General features: G+C 49.0%; 6 protein-coding genes across 6 annotated transcripts; 1 reads left to right on the top strand and 5 right to left on the bottom strand.

Annotated features, from left to right (window-relative positions):
- Positions 1–312: 312 nt before the first annotated feature.
- F5B22DRAFT_618129 (60S ribosomal protein L24a) lies at positions 313–1,874 on the bottom strand. Its single transcript, XM_047975669.1, has 3 exons — positions 1,692–1,874; positions 1,301–1,444; positions 313–1,154 (listed from the first exon to the last, which is right to left on the bottom strand). Exons 1-3 carry the CDS (start codon positions 1,740–1,742, stop codon positions 867–869), a joined length of 483 nt encoding a protein of 160 aa, XP_047828197.1. The 5' UTR covers positions 1,743–1,874; the 3' UTR covers positions 313–866.
- Positions 1,875–2,078: 204 nt separating this feature from the next.
- Positions 2,079–3,853, top strand: F5B22DRAFT_618125 (adenosine deaminase/editase). The gene is made up of 4 exons (XM_047975668.1): positions 2,079–2,284; positions 2,342–2,375; positions 2,449–2,747; positions 2,822–3,853. Exons 1-4 carry the CDS (start codon positions 2,152–2,154, stop codon positions 3,763–3,765), a joined length of 1,410 nt encoding a protein of 469 aa, XP_047828196.1. The 5' UTR covers positions 2,079–2,151; the 3' UTR covers positions 3,766–3,853.
- Positions 3,854–4,485: 632 nt separating this feature from the next.
- On the bottom strand, positions 4,486–5,269 carry F5B22DRAFT_367377 (uncharacterized protein). The gene is made up of 3 exons (XM_047971122.1): positions 5,240–5,269; positions 4,974–5,079; positions 4,486–4,858 (listed from the first exon to the last, which is right to left on the bottom strand). Exons 2-3 carry the CDS (start codon positions 5,017–5,019, stop codon positions 4,623–4,625), a joined length of 282 nt encoding a protein of 93 aa, XP_047828195.1. The 5' UTR covers positions 5,020–5,079; positions 5,240–5,269; the 3' UTR covers positions 4,486–4,622.
- On the bottom strand, positions 5,166–13,541 carry F5B22DRAFT_638220 (RNA dependent RNA polymerase-domain-containing protein; the record flags this gene model as incomplete). The annotated part of the gene is made up of 9 exons (XM_047977557.1): positions 5,166–5,344; positions 6,591–9,558; positions 9,598–10,131; positions 11,420–11,734; positions 11,891–12,285; positions 12,348–12,566; positions 12,665–12,788; positions 12,886–13,173; positions 13,251–13,541. The coding sequence occupies 9 exons, from the start codon at positions 13,539–13,541 to the stop codon at positions 5,166–5,168; spliced, it is 5,313 nt and encodes a 1,770-aa protein (XP_047828194.1).
- Positions 13,542–18,670: 5,129 nt separating this feature from the next.
- F5B22DRAFT_618105 (ribosomal family S4e-domain-containing protein) lies at positions 18,671–20,109 on the bottom strand. The gene is made up of 3 exons (XM_047975667.1): positions 19,983–20,109; positions 19,399–19,821; positions 18,671–19,222 (listed from the first exon to the last, which is right to left on the bottom strand). Exons 1-3 carry the CDS (start codon positions 19,994–19,996, stop codon positions 18,871–18,873), a joined length of 789 nt encoding a protein of 262 aa, XP_047828193.1. The 5' UTR covers positions 19,997–20,109; the 3' UTR covers positions 18,671–18,870.
- A 911-nt stretch (positions 20,110–21,020) lies between these two features.
- On the bottom strand, positions 21,021–21,879 carry F5B22DRAFT_367087 (60S ribosomal protein). Its single transcript, XM_047971121.1, has 3 exons — positions 21,637–21,879; positions 21,450–21,566; positions 21,021–21,365 (listed from the first exon to the last, which is right to left on the bottom strand). Exons 1-3 carry the CDS (start codon positions 21,748–21,750, stop codon positions 21,147–21,149), a joined length of 450 nt encoding a protein of 149 aa, XP_047828192.1. The 5' UTR covers positions 21,751–21,879; the 3' UTR covers positions 21,021–21,146.
- Between the last annotated feature and the right edge of the window lie 127 nt (positions 21,880–22,006).

Here is a 22,006-nt window from a genome sequence, read left to right as displayed (position 1 = left end):
GGGCTGGGGGCGGGGGGGGCGGGGGGGGGCGCGGGGGGCGCGGCCGGTCTCTCCACCCTCTCCCCGCGCTCGGGGCTCACCCCCCCCCCCCCTTTGTTTTTTTTTTTTTTTTTTTTTTTTTTTTTTCGAAGTCTTCTTGCTCGTTGCTTGCGTCATGAAACTTTTTTTTTTTCTTCTGCCGGGTGTTCGGAGGGAAATGAAATTTGAGCTTAGGGCCATACCTGTGATCGCCGGGACCGGGCATAGATTTTATCGCGCGATATACTAGATTAGAAGTCAAAATGAACAAATCGTAAAATCCGGATAAAAAGAACAACCTAATTATTACGTGAAGACCCACGCCTTGGTGATAATCTCTACTTCCTGGCCTAAATTTTGGATACGAATGCTGAGGTACGATTAACTAAGCCAGGGCGAAGCGGAAATAGCGACTGAAAGTAACCTTTCATGGTCCCCTTTATCGGAGACTTCTACAAGAGAGCTGGTTCCCCGGGGTTCGTGAGTTAGGTATCACAAGAGAACAAACGACATGGCCGATGAGTGAACAATGCTGGCATTCATGAGCTACCGGGGGAGAATTTCTTTCTCTCAAACCTATAAGAGAGATTTTTTCATGCAATCCCCAAAAACCGAGAGATGTATTCATGTTTAATTGAATTCGTAGGCCGAAATGACAAAGTCGAGGTTTAATATCCCACCCAAGACGCCGCCAGACACATTGTTTAGGAGTGTCCATCCCACCCATCAATGCTCGTCATCCGCTGATCGGCCACACGCACGTACAAGTCTCTCTTGCAGTCTCCGCGATCCCGGGCCGTCCCATTATCAAATGCTAGTCAAAGAAGTTACGCATTTTTTAATTTATTTTAACGGGTGTTGGCCTGGACCTTTTGGGCAGCACCTCGGGCACCCTGCTTTCCGACGATGCGCTGGGTCTGACCCTTGGCGGCAGTGGCAGCCTTCCTGGCCTTCTCGGAATTCTTGGCGGCTTGCGCCTGAGCCTTCTTCTCCTTGCTCTCCTTAATGGCCTGGGCGCGGGCCGCTGAGCGGGCCTCGGGTCTCATCGAGCGCTTCTCCTTAATAACATCGAGAGAGGCACCAACGATGGCACGCTGGGACTTGACGGTACGGCGAGTTCGCTTCTTGGCAGCTTCCTATAACTGGTGTCAGTGGCAGTCGTGTTGTGGTTATGCCGCAAGCTCGAATAGGCTATATCGCGAATGAATGCGATTGTGTTTGATACGATGTGTGGATATGGAGTTGTTGAGGTTTGGGTACAGGGAGACATGAAATATCGTACCTCAGTGATACCCTTGCGGTGTTGTCGTCGGAAAAGAACAGTCCATGAGATACGACGGGGGTTCTTGCGCTGGAGGAAGAGAGACTCTGACTTTCCGTTCTGGAATCGGAAGACCTTGCTGTCACCTCTGACGTAGAGCTTACCCTAAAGCCAAAAACACCATCAGCAATTATCCATTTGTCAAAAGGGCATAACAAACGGAAACACGAGCCGTCATGACGTTCGCATTTTAGTCTCGGTATCGCAAAGGTTAACGGTGTCGTTTTAGCCGCAATCCGCTCTTCTCCTCATCAAATCCAATAATCCCCATTCCCAATTCGTGCGACCAAGACTCCAATGCGATCGATCATGACGGCTGGGTGAAACCATAAGGATTGTGGGTAGAATGTACCTTGCCAGGGTAGATTCTCTGGCCAGAGAAGGAGTCGTCGTAAGTTCTCATGTTGACGGTTGGTGGTGTTGAGAACTTAGGTCGGCTGTGGTGGTTAGTAAAGGCGTGATGTTGGGAATTTGGAGGAGGCGGCTCAAAGACTGATCAGACTGGCGTCGAATTTCGAAAAGTCCAAAGTGCGCGTGCAATTGTGGGTTAGAATGACTAAGCCGCGAGAAATAGCCACCAGGCTAAGCCCCGCCTTAGGGTCATTGATGATGTGGCTAAGGTGAGACTGCCGAATTGTGGCTGGTATCTACCCATTAGGTCCATACCTATCTACCTGCCCCACCACTTAGAGAACAACCCCGATAGTTGGATATGCACTTCCCAGTCAAGCAGTTAGGTACCTAGGTACTACCTCACCCTTATCACTCGAGCAAGGCCAGAATCTTAAAGGCTACGTTTCTCATGACTTGACATGACTGTCGATTCAGACCTCATAGCATCTCTGGTGCAACGAGAGTTTGGAAAACTGCCAACTAAGCGGAAGCCTGTTATCCGTGACAATGGTCTTCACGAATGGGTGCCCCTGAGTGGCATCGTTTCTGAAGGTATCTAGCTCATTCTAGTCTCTATAGAATTCAAATTTGCTGAATGATTCCTTTTAGAAAAAGATGGCAGATTAACATGTCTGGCCCTAGCGTACGTCTATCAAAGTCTACATAATGTGTATGGTAGATGCCCGTACGTGTCACTAATAGCAAAAGATACGCAGAACAGGCATGAAATGTCTCCCTTCATCTAAACTGCCACAAGCTCAGGGGAACGTACTTCATGACTGGCATGCCGAGGTACTCGCCATCCGAGCTTTCAACTGTTTTGTGCTAGACGAATGTCGGGCACTAGCAAGCGGTTCAAAGAGTTCATCCCCGTTCATACGACGTCGGGATGGTGCTGAGATAGCCGCTATCCCTAATTCCGTCGAGCTTCATAATGGTGACGAAAATTGGCACAGCCAGCCTTTTGCGTGGAGAGAGGATGTGATACTGCATATGTATTGCTCTGAAGCTCCTTGTACGTCAACTTGTCGTAATCAATTTACATATTCACTGTGATTACTCCTGGGCATACACTTACATCAGTAATAGGCGGGGATGCCAGTATGGAGCTCACTATGGCATCTCAAGAAGATGCAACACCATGGAGTATACCAGTGGTCCCACAACAGGAGACTCTCTCCATTCCTTCTATTGTCCCGGATTCAGCACCGGACACACTCCTACCCGGAAGAGCCTACTTCTCCCAGCTCGGTATCGTCCGCCGCAAGCCTTCAAGAGGCGACGCCCCGTCAACCCTATCAAAATCCTGCTCAGACAAGCTATCTCTCCACCAATGCATGTCTCTCCTATCCTCGCCAACATCCCTTCTCGTGAGCCCCGAGCACGCATACATATCTACTCTCATTCTACCTACGTCTCAATACAGTGCCTCGGGGTGTAAACGGGCATTCTCAGATGGCCAAGGCGAAAAGGACGCCGGTTCGCAACAAGCCCGCATGGCCCCATTAGTCGCACAAGATAGTAACGGCAATCAAGGAGGAGGATACAATTTCCGCCCCTTCACTGTGAAAACAACGGATATCGAATTCGCTTACTCCCGGAGAGCCGCAAGCAATCCCCAGGAACCAAACAGCACGCCGACCGTCAAACCCAAAATAACCCCAAGCAACCTCGCCGTAGCCCTAACAGCATCCAACCGCGTCGAGACAACGCTCAACGGCGTTCTCCAAGGCCACAAAGCATCGCAGGCGCACATCCGTGGGTCGAGCTTCACCTCGCGGCGGCGGCTCTGGAGCTCGGCCGTCGAGGTGGCGAGTCTACTACCACTCGCGAACGCCCAAGACATCGGGAGCATACAACCCGTCCAGCAAGCCCTTGGCGTTCCCATTTCGGCGGGAACAAGGGCAAAAACATACCGAGATCTCAAAGGCAGCTCTCTCTTAGAGCCGCGCCGGCGCGCTAAGCAGGCGGCCAGAGACCTCGCGTTAAAGGGGTGGGTACGAAATATAGGAGATGAGGATTTCGTGCTTTGAGATGTATATATCTATATATATATATATATATACACGTATACATCTCTATGCTGAGAATTATCTATCTAGACAATTGATATCTAGCTCCCACTAAGTCTTTGGAGTTAGACCAAGCCGATGATGCCTCCATCTCGCAGTCATTCAGCAAGCCAAAAATAATATTAAAACTTGAACGTAAATAGTACACCAACAGGTCATTATGCTCCGAGTCCCCAACCTTGACAGACAAGCACTCTACAATTACCAATCAAGGCTACTATATCTACATAACATAAGCCAGTAAGTACTAGCCTATTAATAACATCGAGCAAGAGATGGCCAAAAGTATGTGTTGTATCGTATCTTTTTTTTTTTGCTTTCTTTTATTCATGACAAGGTGGGTAGGCAGGTGGGATCTATGGACCACAAGATCTTCTTAAGCAAGAAAAACCACCGCACCACACCACTCCTGAAAGACTACTACACCCGATCAAAAGACAACGACCAACTTGAAAACGACAATGACAGGAAACCCCCTTTCGATACCAGATATAGGTTTTTTTACCAAACTCCTTCTTTACCTCCCTTGTTGCTTCATCCTTAGTTTTCGAGAAGAGTAAGAAGTAAGAATGAGGAGAGGAATTGAGGAAATGGTAGGTATTCCCGTGTCCTCTACAATTCAAAAGCCAATTAGGGTTCTGTCCTCCATGATACTAGGTTCCCGTATTTTGTTCTTAGCCCTCCATCCATTTCAATTCTTTCCTATTTGAATCAATGATACAAATGTCCGAATGCGATGCCATGTTCTCGTCAGTCGTGTCGGTGTGAGGTTAGTCGTTCCATTGTCGCGGGGAGCTCTATACTTGCAAAGGCATCTTCTATTCTACCTTGCTCTCGAAGTTCTCGCCAGCGACAAGGTCGGGGATGTCATCATCGTCAGCATCACCGTCCTTGTTGTCCTTGGTCATGCTCTGGTAGCTCTCGGCCAGCTTGCGTAGAGAGGCAAGGGAATCGGGGCCGAGCTGGTTCAGGATGCCGGGCACGAGTTCGGTCAGCTCCTTGTCCTCACCAGCACCGTAGATGGCGAAGGTGTTAGAGGGGACAGCAGCGTGGACTAGACGATGAGTTAGTTAATATTGATTTGTTGTTTCCCTTTAGGGTAAGGATGTATAAGGAGGACAATGTGTGCCAGTCGAGCTAGGCTCATCATGAAGATTGGGGGGGTCTACCTTTAGGGGCGGAGAAGTGAATGACGTTGCCGTCGCTCTTGAACATGTTGACCTCCTCAATAGCCTGGATAGGCTGAGTGTTCAGCTTCTTGAGAGTGGCCTGAAGCTTCTTGTCATCATTGGCGCTGCGGGGGACATTGCGCTTCTGCTTGTGCCTGGGAGTACCCTTTCCACCTATCATCATCCAATCAATCAGCCTTGCGGTTCACGTTGCCGGTGTCGGATCGAATGGTATGATAGCAAAGACGGGACAAGACGGGACATACCAGTTCGGGCAGGGGCGGCACCGCCAAACTTCTTCTTGAGCAGCTCCTGGATGTCGGCCATGTTGTCGGATAATGTGGAATTAGAGGAGGGGTGAGAGGAGGAGGCTAGGGTTCTAGGTAGTGGGAAAGAATTAGTCAGTCAGGTCTTGCTATTTGGCCTAGTTGGCGCGATGGAAAAGAAGGGCGGCAGAGAAAGAGACAAGAGACAAGAGACATGACATACCTCGAGGATGGCGATGGCGGGTATTCTACCTACGTCGTCGTCGTCGGGGATCAATTCAATCGTATCTCTCAATCCGCAGTGGGTGCTTCGGACGTTGGGCTATCGCGGCAGAAAATTGGATGTGCGTTGCCAAGACTTTCTGCCAGTAGCTCGCGAAAGGAGAAACCCTCTTCCGCCTAGAAAGCTGTACCTAAGCTCCTGCTGTAGCAGGTACCTACCACCTACCTAACACCTACCTAGCACCTACTATACCTACTGTAAGGTGCTCCCTCCCCGCCCTGGCCGAGAACCCCGCCTTTGCTAGAGACACTATCATGGCACTGTGGCTTAGGTAAGCCAGGCTACAGAACTCGTTAAAGCTCACAACTCCCTTAATGCGATATCATAGGTACTCTACTCTACACAGCAACCTCCACCAAAATGAAACATGAGATAAAAGGTGTAGTTGTTCTTGAGTAGGTTGTGATTACTATGGATGATGTTTCATCTGAGTTGGTATACATATTTATATGAACTCATTAGAAAGAAGTATCATAACTAAATCAAGCAGATATGAGTTAATCAACTGATCCTACCCTCTCCGTACCCTCAGCCATCCTCTCCCTATGAAGCCCGTTACTCTTTTCTCCGTTTTATGGCCCTCCATCGACAGAAAATCCCATAGAGGAGTATAACTCGGATGCTGAAAACAATCAATTCTTAGCCCGCAAGTAGTGGCAATCTGCTCCCAAACATTCCATCCTCATTTCTAAGCAACCAAGTAATCACTAGACTGAGTTTGGGTAACTTTCCGGCCCTGAGATTGACACGCATGTCATCAATCTTCGCCCATTAGTTTCTCCATTTCATCCATACCCGTCTCAATCTCCTCCACCATAACGACATCCCCTTCCGGTTGGCTGGACTGAGGTGAACCAGAAGACTGAGATAGCTGAGACGATTGACTATCTGATGCCCTAGATCGATATACTTCTTCATTCTCAACTTCCTCCATGACAGGAGCAAAGACACCAAGACCAAGCAACTGATCATACTGAGCCTCACTATCCTCATCCTCAGTCTCGAAAGCACCCAGTGTGATCTCCGGTAAGCCATTCAACTCGCAATTCGTTGGAAGATTAGCGATACGACCAAGCTCCTGGTCAAAGACCCAGGGAAAGCTTATAAATGGCATCGACTGGTCGAGAGCTAAATCGCCAAAATGGGGATTTGCATTGTAGAGCGCCACCTGAACTGCTTCCCATGTAACGCGATAAGCAGCCGCGATGAAGGGATACAGAACATCTGGCTCCCGCGAACCTGCCACGCGAATGCATGCGTTTCTGAACCTCTCAAAATGACCAGCGATGATTGGGCCCAATGTTTCCTGCATCCGGTACTCGCTGCCCACACGAGGTTTTGCCAGCACAAAAGTACTCCATATCTCGAATTCGGTGTTGATCTCGCGCTGGTTCATGATCTTCTTGAGTGCCCTGTCATGCTGCGCCTTGATAATCCTAGCTTTCCTCAGCACGTCATCCGTAATTGCAAACCGTCGAAGGATACGTTCATCAAATGCGCCGTTGAAGTGTGGATGGAACTCTGGTTTGTGGACAACGTCGTAGAGTTGTCCGAGGATTTTCCTAGAGTAATATGACTTCCCTGACTTTTCCATGAAGTGTGGATAGTCCCTTGGACGCAGTGATGCTTTGAGGCGCGCAGGCTGGCCTGACTTTGGGTAGTCGACGGCGTTAGAATGCAGATGGGCTAGTTCCACACATGTCGGGTGTTTTGGACCTCCATCAAGTCTATCTGCCTGCGCTAAATGTGCGTGGGCAATGGTACTGAGTGAATCGTTCTTCATGTAAGCAACAAAAAATGCGACGAGGTCACTCGGCCGCACATCCCGAGTAAGTTCCTCTGGCTGTGCTGGCTCGTGTATCATAGGGGGATGGTTTCGCTCCGGCGGTATCAGAGAAGGATCCCAGATAACAAAGAAATCATCACCATCCAGATCGCCGCCTGAGCACATGGATGGGATATCACGGTCTCCACTGGCTGGGAAGACAACAACATTACGCAGGTGTTGGAGCGCAGGGACATCTACAGCCTCAACAACACGTATGTCACCAGGGTGCAAGGACGGGTTGCGGCCCACAACGCAAAGTCCCGTAATAACTTCATAGCTGTTCAAGTTGTCTGGAGATAATCCTGGTCTTGGCACTTGAAGGAATATCTGGGGAAGCTCCTGCTTTGAGGCTTGGGCTGGCAACCCCTCTTTATTGAAGACAACTTTTGGTTCGTAATAACCTCGAAGCGTATCAGTCTCGTCGACACAGCCAAACACAAAGGCGCCCTTTTCAACCACGATACGGGCTTTCTCGCGAAGTAGTCGTAACGACCATGCCCGCCACACCTGAAGAATGCACATGAAAAAAGGCTCCCTAGTACTCATGAAACCATCACTAATCATTTGGGCGACCTTTGTAGTAATCCCATTCTGATCGACAAACCTGGTCAAGAGACGCATGGCTGTCATCGGGTCCATCAATGCTTGGTCGTATTCTATTAATTGTTCATGTTGCATCCGCAAGAATGCCTCATCAGGAATGCCCAGGCAGCTAAGAATAGTAATTGTTTGGCGGTTTAGTGTGGCCACCGAGAAGCAAGAGGGTTTAACAATCTCTAAATGGGAGGATTGAGCGTTGAATTTTTTCTGAGATGGTCGTAGGCTGACTTTGTTGAACTTCATATCAGGCCAGCAAACCAGCAAACCCTTGCTACCACCGAGCCGAAATTGAAACGCCGAGGGGAGAAATCCTTTCTTCAGGCGGAGAGGTTTGGCAACATATTCAGCTAGTTGTGGGGAGATCTTCCCGACGCCATCTGTGAAACACCAACCATTCCTATAAATATCATCTATTTCTTCGACACTCTGGCTAATAGGGCTATCGGTCACTGCTCTGGTTGTAGAAAAGCATTGACCTAGTCGGGCTGAATGCTTGGCTACAACCCTGATGTGTGCAAAGTCCCCCATCCAGGCACGAATCTGGTTGCAGTCGATATGGTCCGTAGGTGCAAAGAAGTAGGCTCCATTTTCCCTGAACTGAGAATTACCAAAGGCAAGGAACTCAAAGTGGCGACCACCAATATCAATCCCATTTATGAACGCGCGAAATATTCTATTGAACAGAGCGTTTGACTGTGAACTCTCAGGCGACGAGAATATCTTGCCTTTTACAAGCTCATCGGTAAATTGAACTCGCAAAAACCGATCAGAATATCGAGCGAATTGTCGTAGTACCCGGTTTGAAGGCTCTGGGTTAGGAGTACTCAGATACATTGTGGAAGGCGTTATGACGACCTTCCTAACCCAGGCACAATGAGACGGAGCTCCAAGCTCTGGGTAATATGTCAAGGCCTTCCTATCCTCAAAAAGTGCCATGGGATCGTAAAATCGCTTAGGGAAAAGATTATAATCATTATTCAAATCCGGACCTCCCGATTCGGCAACGTAGGTAAGGAGATCATTTGCGCGGTTCCTCTTCTTCTTACGTGTTCTAGAGAGTTCGGCGAGTTTGCGAAGAAAGTCATTGCTGAGGTTGACCTCATCGAAATACCCTTGAGAGATGCAAACTTCGAGCTGGTATCGCACTTCATATGGAAGGCGAATTTCTTCAGTTGCGGCGAGGAGTGCGACATTCCCTCTACTTGCTTTCGGTTCCAGTGTATTCCAAAACTCTGACATAGTCGCCGGGACCGTGCGAAAGCTATCAATAGCAACGTCTCGAGCCGGAATGTTGAAATCTTCCAACGCCTTCCTCATCACCTCCCACATCGACAAATTAGAATTTGTCAACGCAAATGTGGCTTTGTATGTCGTCCATCTTCCAATATCGATAAAGCGGTGTTTCGTATGGAGGGAAGCACTGTCATGCTTGAACCATGCCGTGTCGTACATGACGCTCACAGACCGATTCCATAGAAACCGCTCCATCCATACAGCTCTTTCCTCGGAGTGTGTTTCTTTACTATCGCCTCTTTTGAAGAAGATTGGGGGGCTTTGGAGCGGAATCAGCACAGAGAACGTTGATATATCTTCCTGAAACACTAAAAGCTTTGTAAGTTGCGAGAAGAGTATTCGTGCTTTGTATACTGATATTATGTCTTCAAGTTCCCCGATTGGCGACGGGTGTTGAAGCATGGAGTCGGCTCGGCGAGGGTCATCGACGACACATGGAAAATCTAGCTCAATTGCCCTCGACTTTAGATCCAACAAGAACTGGAAATCATCACATTGTCTGTTCCGTATGGTTCTCATCGTCATAAACTCATCAGGTTGGGAAAGCAGGCCAAACTGGAGCCTTTGAGGTTCAATCTTCAACTTTGGGGAGAAAATACGTCCTCCGGGCGTGAGAACGTTCTGTGGAGGTTTGTGTGGTAGCAGCATGACCGTGACATTGTACTCTTGTCCACCGATTTTCATAACTACCCGATCATTCCAGCATGGTGCAGATGGGGGAGGCACAAAGCGGAGTATGGCAGTGTCCTTCCTGGGCTCGTAAATCTCAATAAAATAAATTTTGCCGTACCGCTGGAAATGCGAAGCTAGGTCAAGAGTTGTGACTAGCTGGGGAAGGGATGAGATTCGGATAGTCAGGCTCTCCCAGTCTTTCCAGTCGGGAGTCACCTGGAAGAGTGACATGATGGGCACAATCCTGCAAGAGGCTTGGATGGGGTGATAAGTGAAGAGATGAGATTCTCTCGGGCTGAATCAATGTTGGATGCAAATGACGACACGACTACTCGAGGAAAAGCAATGGGTGGGTAAGTATTTGGACCAAAAGGCTTCCCGGCTTCAAACTTGGCAGGTCAATCGAATCAAAGATCAAAGACGAAAGCTAACAGGACGGCTGTCTGTTTCTTGTGAGGTAGTGCAAAATGGGTATCTCCAATGGGACATGAAACCCACGGCTTCAGTCTGAGAAGGTAATCACAGAGGTGCTGGGGGTCTCCGCAAGATGGTGTAAGGCAAAGGGAGGCTATGGAGATGATGACGGATTGAACACGGTGTTGAGGAATGTTTGAGGAAGGAAACAAGGAAGGAAGGACGAGCAAATGGTGAACTGGCTGGCGCCTACCTACCCTTTGTACTTTCGAAGGGTTTGTGCCACTCAATGGTAGTAAGTACGTACCTTGGGTATTACTGGCCTGACATCTGTTTGGGGCATGCAGGTACGTGTCAGTTAACCAATTCTAACAATCAGTATCTCGGTTACCTGTGCCTAGGTACTTCTTGTAGAAAGCCAGTGTCGAGTGAATGTGCAAACAGCAGTTGAATGGGGAGGAGAAGAAGCTGGGCTTATGGACTTGGACATGGCCGCTAGAGCAGATAGGTTGGCCGCCTTGGACCTCATGATGTGACTGACTGCCTGCATAACCTAAGACGAGAATTCCAGGTTGAAGAGGCTACACAACTTAGGTGGTGATGATGGTCGCGGACGCAGACTTCCATCAGAGCAAACAAAGCGGGCTACGATCAACAGCTTTGGCAGAGCAAACAGGTCACCAACCACCATTGATCCTCCCCTTCCCACTCAGTAGCGAAGTCAGTTAATATTCAATATACTTGTGGTTTCGAGTAATTTCAGCAACGTATTCGCTTCATCTTCATGTAGCGAATGGTCTAGGTGCGAATATGGCAACGAGACCCGTGACATTGAGTACAACACTGGATTCCTCATCCACATCTACGTAAATACCGAAGATCTAGTGATTATCCCCAGGGAAGGCGACATAATGTCAACAATCCGCATTTAACTACATGAAATTCCATTCCTTTGATCCAAAGTAGATATATTTCATATGTACATACATACATGCAAGCTCTATTCCACAACAGCATCAAATCAAGGAAGCCGGAAAACACCCCATGCATCTAAACTAGAGCAACAGAGATATCCAACCTAGCTAGGCACATCAAAGATCTTCCCCGGGTTCAAGATCCAGAGCGGATCCAGCGCCTTCTTGATCTGCATCATCACCCCCACGGTATCAGGTCCCACCTCGCGGAGCAGCGAGGCCTTCTTCCCCCACCCGATGGAGTGTTCGCCAGTACACGTGCCCTCCATGTCGAGCGCGCGGTTGACCATGTTCTTGACGCACATCTCGACCTTTTCGACCTCGGCCGGGTTGGTGCGGTCGTACATGATGCTCTCGTGGAAGTTGCCGTCGCCGATGTGTCCCAGGATCGAGGCGAAGAGCCCCATCTCGTCCATCTCTTTCTTGCTGATCTCGATGAGATCGGCCAGCCGACTGAACGGCACGGCGACATCAGTGCTCCCTATGTCACGTCGGTCAGCCTACTGAGACATACGTTTCCACGCCGTATGCTGCACATCACAGCGCGCAAAATTGGTGGAGTTGTGATGAAAGCTAGACTTACAGACTTGCTCGCCTCCTTTTCGGAGAGCCAACATCGACCACAACGACTCTTTCCGCGCCGACCACAAAAGCTTCTGTTCGCTCTCGCTCTTGGCGAATTCGAAGTTGCTTCCCAGGTTAGCTTTCGTGATGGTCTCGACCTGCTTGATGTTGTCCTGGACGCTCGCCTTCGTCCCGGCGAACTTGAAAAACAACGTCGGCGCCTCCTTCCATACTTTGGGGGCTGTCGCACCCCCAAGGTTCACCACTTTCATCTGGACGTCATCCATGACCTCCATGCAGGCCACGGGGATACCCGCCTGCATAACGCCCGCTGCGGCGGATGCGGCATCGCGGATGGTGGGGAAGCTGACGACAGCCACCGAAGTCTCTTCGGGTACGATGGCGAGTTTGAGGGTAGCTATACGTTTAGTGGATGAGTCTGGGAGTCCGAGATAATTAGAGGAATGATGTAGTACACACCTTCTGTAACCAGGCCAAGCGTGCCTTCACTGCCTACAAACATCCCGTTGAGGTTGTATCCGGCTGAGCTTTTTCTTGGACGCCGCCTTGTCTTAATGATTGTTCCATCGGCCAATACGACGGTGAGGTTAATAACCCAATCTTTCATCGTTCCATATTTGACTGCATTGGTACCTGAACAATTGGTTCCTATCATTCCACCGATCTTGGCACTCGGGCCTTCCAAGGAGAGTGTGGTCAGCCCAGGTTGATCTCTTCAATATGTCTTAGAGGGAGGAAGGAGGTGGTTAGAATCTCTCATCTCATCATGTACATACCAGGATCTACAGGGAAAAAGAGCCCACTGTTCCATTTCTTGAGCTGTTCATTAAGATCTTGCCACCCAATACTTGGTTGAACGACAATATCCATATCTTCTTTATTGAGTTGCAAGATTTTGCCCTATTTTTCATAACTCGAGTCAGTTACAAGTGCGACCTTGGAGCCTAGTCAAGACAGTCGACCGTTCGAAATCTGTATGTGAGAGAAGTACACTCACCATGTAGGCAAAGTCTACGCTGATGCCACCGTAAGGAGCTGAGAAATGTCCTTCCAGACTAGAACCCCCCGAATACCCAATAAGAGGGATTCGGTATTTGTGGCAGATGCGAGCAATTACCGACACCTGTTCCGTTGATCGTGGATATACAACGGCTACGGGAAGCCCGTCAGGGTTAACCGTAGACCATTCTGAGTAGCCATGTGCATGTAAGTCCTCAGTATCGATACTAATGATATCGTCATCTTCTCCGAGGGCCTTTAACTCTGACCGTATCTCATCTAACGCCTTGATGACAGTCAATCCACAAGTTTCAACTCACTTTCGGTGTACGTGCAACACCGAGAAAACATCATACGACTTACAGTCTCCATTTCCTTCACGGAGGCATACTTGGGCACTGGTGACTTGCAATCATAAAGTGATGTGGTACGTGTCCCCAGAGAGCCATCCGATGCAAAGGTAGCTAGACCATATCCCACAATTCCCGTAGTTGCTGCCAGAGCAAATACTGAAGCACCAGTCCATCTTGAAGCCTGTCCGGATGTGACGGCGTTGGCCGCTTTGCTGGTGGGGGGTTTCTTCAGAGGTGTCTTGACGGAGAACGTACGCCGCCAACCACCGATAAAGCGCCGGGTTGCATTATTCGCCGACATGACTTTGAGACTTCAGGAGTTACACAATATACACACTTGCTATGCACAGTTGGCATGGGTACACAGCAGACTTGGTCCAAGACAATATTTCCGACTGGGCGATAAGGCGGTTTGCCACTGCAGTCCCCGAGTCCCTTTATCACCGTAGAATCCAAAGTTATATCGGCTGATGTCAAAAAGGCAAGAGTGAAAGAGAACGATCACTCAGTTATCCAATGTTAAGGGGGTCGACGCCGTGGTTGAATAAACGAACGCGAGACAAGAGTGAGCGCGCCTAATAGAGGGAGGAAAAGAATATCCGGGGATGAGCTAACTATAGTCTATGCAGAGGGGACCAAGCATTTGTACATTTGTCTATTAGACTGAGAGGAGAAAGTCTAACCTAATAAATCCAAAGAGTTGCAAGTCGGTAAACGAAGGCGGGAATTAGTATATGAGATGCTCTACACATACATATTTGTATGGATTTTCTGCAGTCGAGGAACCCACACTGTACACGAGAATAAGCCAACAGGGAGAGGGCGGCGTTTGAACAACGACTCATTGGGCAAGCCGCTGCCTCGGCCTCAGTTTGCCCGACGAATTGCCCAACCAGACGCCATTAAGACGCCATGTCGCCTCGATTCTGACATTGTCAACGTTAGTTTCAGGACTCAGCAAGTGTGGGAGGTCTTTGGTGCCCATCTCAGGCTCGCGGGGGGTTACGGCTTCCTGGTCGCGTGCTCATGACCGGGGGTGGGACCCCCAGAGCCCGACTAGCGGCCATGGCAATGGGGGGAGGGGAACATGGGCGAGTGGCGGCGGGGGTGTCATTGATCATGAAATGGGCGAACCTGCAATAAGATGGAACTGCGAAAATGCAGAAAGTGTGTGTCAGATGGGCTCCCGTGGCTTCATGACGTAGACAGCATGAGGCTTTCAGGCATCGGGAGACTATCTGTCGGCTGCGAATTGGACACACAATCTATCTGTATCGGGATGCCTGTTCATTGCACCAAAGAGGGACGGGCACAATCAGGTAGGTAGGTATCATTCACAGGCCAATAGCGGGCCCCAGAGGTTTAGTATGGGCAAGTCATCTTGAAAGAATTCGTTTATACAAATGGAGTAAAACGAACCTCCCGCCCTTGCTGTTGTGTGGGTTGGCGATCGGAGTCAAAGTGGGTAACGGATAGGACTCCGGCTCATTTCTGTTTGGCGGGGCCCCGTGCCTAGATATGTACATACTGCTGGGGTACATTTTATGTACGCACTATACCGAGTAAGTAAATGCCAATCTTGGTCCCCTGGCCACGCTTGGCCACGAATTAGTTTTATATTAGAATCGTGTCATCGAATTCTATGAGGCATGGGCCGTTTGGCTTCACTACATAATGTACGTAGTAGTCGAGAGGCTGAAAGAAGCTGACATGGGGGTCAGGTGGGGGTCAGAGAAATGACACCATCAGTACCTACATTGTACCTGACACTAGTAGACGATCTCGAGGTTGCTGTGATGGAATTCTAGAACGATTCCATATAAAGTATCCCAACCCATACGAACCAGAGACCGGGAAATGCAAGCAGCTAAGAAGCCCTGATTGTAGATGGGCCAATGAGGGGGAGATGGGGAAGGATGAGACGAACGAGGAATGATGCATACTAGTATGGTAGTAAGCTCACCATCAATGACCAGGCACCAGATGCAATGGGTTTCTTAACTTGGATATAGTAGCCGAAGCGACATGGTGATTGCATAAATCAGAAAAAGATGTCGTACTCGTCGTATCTGTAAGGGATAGGGTAGAGCCGGCTGAGTACCCTCTGCCCTGGCATGAAGACGCTGGTCCACGAGTTAGTAATGTGGTGTCGGTGTGTGACGGCCAACTCCAAACCACAGAAGCCAGGCTGAACACAATGACATCTCGAAATATTTCGAACCAGTACCCCAATACATACAGGTCATAAGGATGGTAATTGTTAGCGCGACGCTATTTACGAAGAGAGTAAGAGTACTGTTGTTCATAAGGCTGTTATACGTTTTTTGGTAGAAATCTTGCTGTTGATCAGTCTCGAAGCTGTTTTGCCACTCCAAAACCCCTGTGTACGAAGTATATTCATACAAATATCCTCCCAAAAATCCCGGCCTGTACAAAATTTAGCGTTGCGCTAACAATTACCATCCTTATGACCTGTAGCGCCTGAGATCATGCAATTAGGTAAGGACCGAGAGTAATAGAGAGAAGAAACCCGAGTCGACAAGTGAATGGGAAGATCAACCAGGGATAATCCAAGTACACGCACCTGGCACCCCACACGAAGACAGAAGGGGAAAGAGGGGGTTAATCACCTCATGACGATATCGTCGTCAACTTTTACTACAATGTCTTCCTACCTAAGTACCTACATATGAAGTCAATTGGACTACCTATATCTATACCCCATCCGCCTGCCTCCTCTTACAATATACCATCATTCACATACAAAAGACGCAAGGTCTATGATGTATGTTTACTGCATGCCGGCGCGCTATTCAGGTAGGTGAAGCGAGATGAGCTCGATAAAACAGCACGGTGGTTTCCACCATACACATAATCCGACATCGCTCACGAGAACTGACAGCCAAGTTATGCAGTTCTATGCCTACCTACCACTCACAACATTGAAGATACTGCAAGCACTCACTTACTTGAGTGTCATATTTATTGTAAACCTTCGTAATTAACCGAGTCAAATTTCTCACCGGTGGCGTCTCTCAGAATATGTATGTCATAATACAATTGGGTAAATATCAGGTAACTGAATCGTGTTACAAGGACCGCTTCTTATTTTTAGATGCAAAGATATTAAACTATCTAACGAATCTCGAGTCTGTCTTCCCTGCAGAGACAGCACCATTCGTTTCAATTAGCAGTGTACACGACATATACACACGCACATGGATCACACAACAGGAGTAACCTACATGTCTCCGGTGAAGCTGTTGATAGGGACGGGGAAGCCGCCTTATACGAGCCTAGGTAAGTCAGGTAGGACGGCAGCCGCAGAGAGGACCTGACCGAGTCACCATTCTAAGTGAAGTGTTTTTACATCGCATAGATATGACATATCACCTCATCAGTCGTAAGCATAATAGCATTGAGCAAGCACAACAGTTCAAGAAGTCTTTCACATATCAGGTACCAATGCGTCCATCTCACAGACGTCGGTACATAGGATTGCGTTTCACCAGTCAAGAGGGATAGGTGCATACATACATGACACCTAGCCATACAGATGTGCCATTCCTACACAGGTGAGCCGCCAGTTTCAGCCGCGTGCTGAAGTGAGAGATAGCTACATGTATTGGAAATAGGTAGGCCCATTGTATCTGCCTATTATCTAAATAGTTTTGACCAAGAATCGCTGCGCTGCGCTGCACGAACCCGAGTGAACAGCGTGGGCATCCCGTCCATCTACACCTCACCCACCACCTACCGACGCCCAATTCGAACAAAAAAAAAAGGAATAGAATTTCTCTTACCTAGCGGTTGTGCTCAATATAGGCACCGTATCTGAGGTAGGTATCACTCACCTCAGCCATGACCACGCCTACACCACCGCACCTCGCTCGCGCTCACAAGCACCAGATAGCTAGGTAGCTACACCATGACCCAGCCACCAGAAGCAGTGCCACACGAGCTCCTCAGCACCAAGCACCGGTGTAGGCTCGAACTAGGTCCTCGAGCCCGCCTAGCGAGGAGGAAAATTCACCTACTGGACCGGATCAAGCCTGTCGAGGCCGGTGAAGGCGAGGAGACACCATAAAATACCTAAAAACCCTAAAAAAAAAAAGGCTTCTCTCGTACGCAGAGTCGACTAATCTAAGTAATATGTGACCTCCAACGGTTCCCAATCTGGTCTTGTGCATTGCATTTCTGGGTGGTATTTGTAGTACGTAGGGTATGAGAGGAGGTAGCAACGGGTACCTACCTACACTACATACATACTCGACGCATGACAAAGCACCATCGTAACGACCGCCGCGACACAGCCAACTTAACACGAAGATTAACTAACCATCCCTTGTCTTCGCTACCTGTCCAGGCAGAGCTGTTAGATGTCGTGCATGTCGACCCCTAGATCATATGAGCGTTGGATCTATTGCAGCTCGATGTGACCCCTTTACCTGTACGAGTTTTCAGTCGGACCCGTATCCTGGTGCGCGCTGGTTACGTCTGCATGTAGTATACCCAGTTCGGCACTAATATGATGTCCACAACTTGCTTTCGAACAGACCCCTCGAGCAATGGAATCAGCTTGGCCGGGTAATGTCCGGCCACATATTCACGTATTCATCTCGTCGGCTACGTAAGTATTTCTGATAACGATCGGAGCATACAGTCATCATCGACTCGAAGCCGTAGAATCCCACCCTCCCCCCTCCGGTAAAGCACATGGATACATACAGCTTTGCCCTGGGGTTGAAGTTGAGATACTGCCGTGGCCTGCCCCCAGTCACATGCTGCCAGGCCCTGCTTCTGCCATCTACACTATATTCCGCGACGATTCTTGTCTTATTTCCGTGCCAAGGCCAGTCTTGTGTAGCATCTTACTTGCATGCAACGGGTTATGGACGGGAGAAAAGGGGGGTTGCCTCTAGGCTGTTAAATAAGGTTAACTTGTAGGCAAAGTTGACTTAACCTAACCCATTTAAATACGTACTGGCAAATAACTGCAATTAGCTCTAGGTAGGTCCTCCGTTATTTCTTTGGCTATATTCCTAATATCTAGCATCGAACGAATATTCATGAACGTGTTGTCCGTAGGTTCATTCCGGTTAATAAGGATATAAAATACCAAGGTCAATTCTGCTAGGGCAATAGAGCCATCTCTGTTTCTCTAGAGATGTCGTAATCTCTAAAGCAAAGAAAATTGAGCTACTTATCCCATTTAGGAGCTCAGATATAGAAACCCGGGTGACACGTCTTCAATGATGTATTTGAGGTAGACAAACAGTATCATAACGCCCGAGCCTGCACCACTTATGAATTGAAGGTTAGGTTTACCAGAGTGATTTCAACGTCAGCCACAGTGGTATAGAGATCTAGTAGGCATAGGTCACAATTCTATCATTAGTAATCGGCAATCACGTAGAATACATATTCAACTTCATAGGGAATCATGGTCAATTAATTTCTCATTTCATCATCGACCTAAACCGCTTGTTCCAGTTTCGCGGTAAAGCAAGCACACAGTGGATATGCCGTAGACTCCAGTTCCCATGCGCAAAGACAAATCGTCAACCTCTTGCCCAGATGTCCCCCCTTTTTTAATTTTACTGTGGTTCAACTAAAATACAACAAACCACTTAGTGGCCAGCCAGAGCCTGAGCTCGGCGGCGATCTCTCTCCTCAGCGATGGAAAGCTTGACACCGCGACCCTTGGGTAGAGAGATCCAGGGCTTCTCAGAACCAATGACGAAGACGTTGTTCTCGCGCGTGGCGAAGCTGTTGTCAATGGCATCCTTGACGTGGACGATGTTGAAACCACCGTCGTGGCGCTCACGGTGAGTGATGACACCAACACGACCCATGTTACGACCACCAGTGATCATAGCAATGGCACCAGTGTCGAACTTGATGAAGTCGGTGATCTTGCCAGTGGCAAGGTCAATCTTGACAGTGTCGTTGACCTTGATAAGAGGGTCAGGGTAGCGGATGCTGTATCAAACCCAATCACGTTAGCAACAGGACCAAAAAGGGAGAACATACCAGCCATCAGTTCGAAGCTCGACATGGACAACGTGGGAAGTCGTTGTTGGTGTCGTCGTAGGGTTGAAGGGTGGTTCAACCAAAGCTTGATCCAACGGCTGAATGATGTCTGACAGAACACTTACGTTCTCGCATCGTGCGTGACCAAGAATGGGATGCCGCCCTTGCCCAATTGTACGCGCTTGACCTTGCCTAGCTTGTAGGTAGCCTCCTCCTCTTGAATGCGGTGGACGGTGTATCGGCCCTTGGTGTCGTAGATGAGACGGAAGTTCTCGCCAGTCTTCTCGAGAGAGATGACATCCATGAAGCCGGCAGGGTAGGTGTGGTCGGTGCGGACCTTGCCGTCAACCTTGACAAGGCGCTGCATCAGGATGGCCCTCGTCTCGCGGTAGTTCAAGGCATACTTGAGACGGTTGCGGATGAAGATGATGAGGGGAAGGCACTCTCGCTGCTTGTGAGGACCGGGGGAAGCCTTGGGGGCGTAGGTTCCCGAGAGCTTGTCGAGAAGCCAGTGAGAGGGGGCGCTCAGGCGCTTTTGGTGCTTCTTCCTGTGAAGGGAGAGTTTAGTTAGTACTCGAGAGCCTAGATGCTATTCGAAGTTGCGCGCGTTGCAAAAATGTCTTGACCAAAGTGACATCGCTAGATGTCGAGCGGTCTTGACAGTCTGCATGGAGCGATTCACTGGCTGAATGGCAAAGATTTGACTTACGGTCCTCGACCCATGGTGACGATTTGGTGGTTGAAGGGTTGTCGTGAAGTTGGTGGACGATGGGCGACTGACACTCAACTCGGGCCTGCGAAAAGTTGGGATGGATCAGATTCTCTTAGTTTTGGAGGGAAGCGAGAAAGGGCTGTTGTGCCCTAGCTGAAATTGATAAGATAAGAATGGGAAAATTTGGTGGGGCATTTGGAGCACGCCGGCTACTTTTGCCAGCTGTGAGCTCACATTCCACGCCCGGCGGCTTGTTTTAAGGGATGTCTCTAGCTCCGAGATCCCAGCCAATCGCATAACACGCTCTCTGATTAAATACTGCGTCGCTCTCCATCCACGGATGTGTGACTGCATTGCTAAATGGCCAGATGCTGTATTGTTCGGGAGGTCTATATGAGTGTAGCAGCATTAGTTTTGTGACATGGCTTTAACAATACAGCGTGGGTCATTTGTTGCAGAATGAAAGTTTCCACATCACGTATTGGGGGGATTTTACTGAGGCAAGAAGGGACGTTGATATTAGTATTAAGCAAAGAAACAACAAGTCGACTTGTCTATGTGGGAATTCCCACTGAAGGATAAGACCTTGGATAGCATAGCACAGTCAACAATTCATTTGGAGGGTAATTAAAGGCACTAGTAGACTGTAACATGATTGCTGATTCGGTCAATTTTGCGGTCTCCAAATGAGGTCAGACTATTGCACTGTTATTCTCAGGTTGCTGTACACATTTATCCCTAGGCCGCACATGATGCCATCATCGAGAGATTCCTGATAGGATATAAATGCGACCGGCACACTTTTAGCGGTAGGAATACAGCAACCCAGTCACTTAGACTCGAGCTAAATCCAACCACGCCACCGATCAGAGAATACCAGCGATAACAGGAACCCCCGTATCCAAGCATAAATCGTCACAACTGGCTGAAGGCAGCATAACACAGTACAGCTTCACGTAGTCTGTGCCTTGTGTGTGTGCGTGTGCGTGTGTGAATTTGGGTATTATTTTGTAGCTGCGCCATCACCAAATCATATATGGTGCCCAGTGACCGCCCGAGGTGTCTTACTTGGTTCAGATCATCGGATTTTGTCATTTCATGCTATCGTTCCCTGTTCCCATTCCCCGCGTGCCATGCCCGTCAGCCCTTTACTATTTTGATTTATGCGACCAACTCGATGACACCACCAGCCTCTGTGACCTTGCGCTCGGCGTCCTTGCTGACGTATCTGGCGCGAACAACGAAAGGAATCTCAGGGCATCGTCCCTTTCCGAGGAGCTTTGAGTATCCGAGGGCCAACAGGTCAATGACAGGGGCTGTGTCTTTCGCCTCGCCGGCGACGTACTTCTCGCGGATGTCTTGGGGAAGGAGAGAAGCGAGCTGCAACAGAGGGAAATTATTAGCTAGGTTGTTCTGTAATACCAGGTCTAAATCGGAGAGGTAACCGAGTGTGGGTTGATTTACCTTGTCAACGTTGACAGTCGGGTTCCATTGGTGGTTTCTCAACAGGTGGAATCGTCGCATACCAACCTTACCGAAGTAACCAGGGTGGTATTTGTCGATGTTGGTACGGTGGTGGTGCTATCACAAGTTGTGTTAGCTCCTCAATTCGCAATTTGGCCATGTCGAGTCTCAATATTCTTGGCCTTACCTGACCACCAGCCATACCACGACCACCGGGGTGCTTCCTGTGCTTTCCTATGCGACCGTGACCGGCACTGACATGGCCACGGTGCTTGCGTGTCTTTGAGAAGCGAGTCGGCATTTTGGCGGTCCTGGGGGTGAATGCGTCGTCGTCGAGGTCTTGTCGTCGTCGTTGGCCGTGATTTCGAGAGGTTATCAATTACGCACGATAAAAAAAAGGTGTGCCGCTTGTGGGTAGGTAGGGCTGATAACGATATGGTCCGAGCTCGGTTTGGCCCGCCAGCTGGAGGCCCATACTCTCCACCTGTTGCTACTCGCCAACCATTTACACTCCAAGCCCACCATTCTGACTAATTGGGTAACAACGTTTTTGATCC

This window comes from Xylaria bambusicola, assembly GCF_022495145.1.
Source record: "Xylaria bambusicola strain CBS 139988 unplaced genomic scaffold F5B22scaffold_41, whole genome shotgun sequence".
Classification (NCBI taxonomy): Eukaryota; Fungi; Ascomycota; class Sordariomycetes; order Xylariales; family Xylariaceae; genus Xylaria; species Xylaria bambusicola.
The sequence above is the reverse complement of the archived record's forward strand: the minus strand, read 5'-3'. Positions and strand labels throughout refer to the sequence as shown.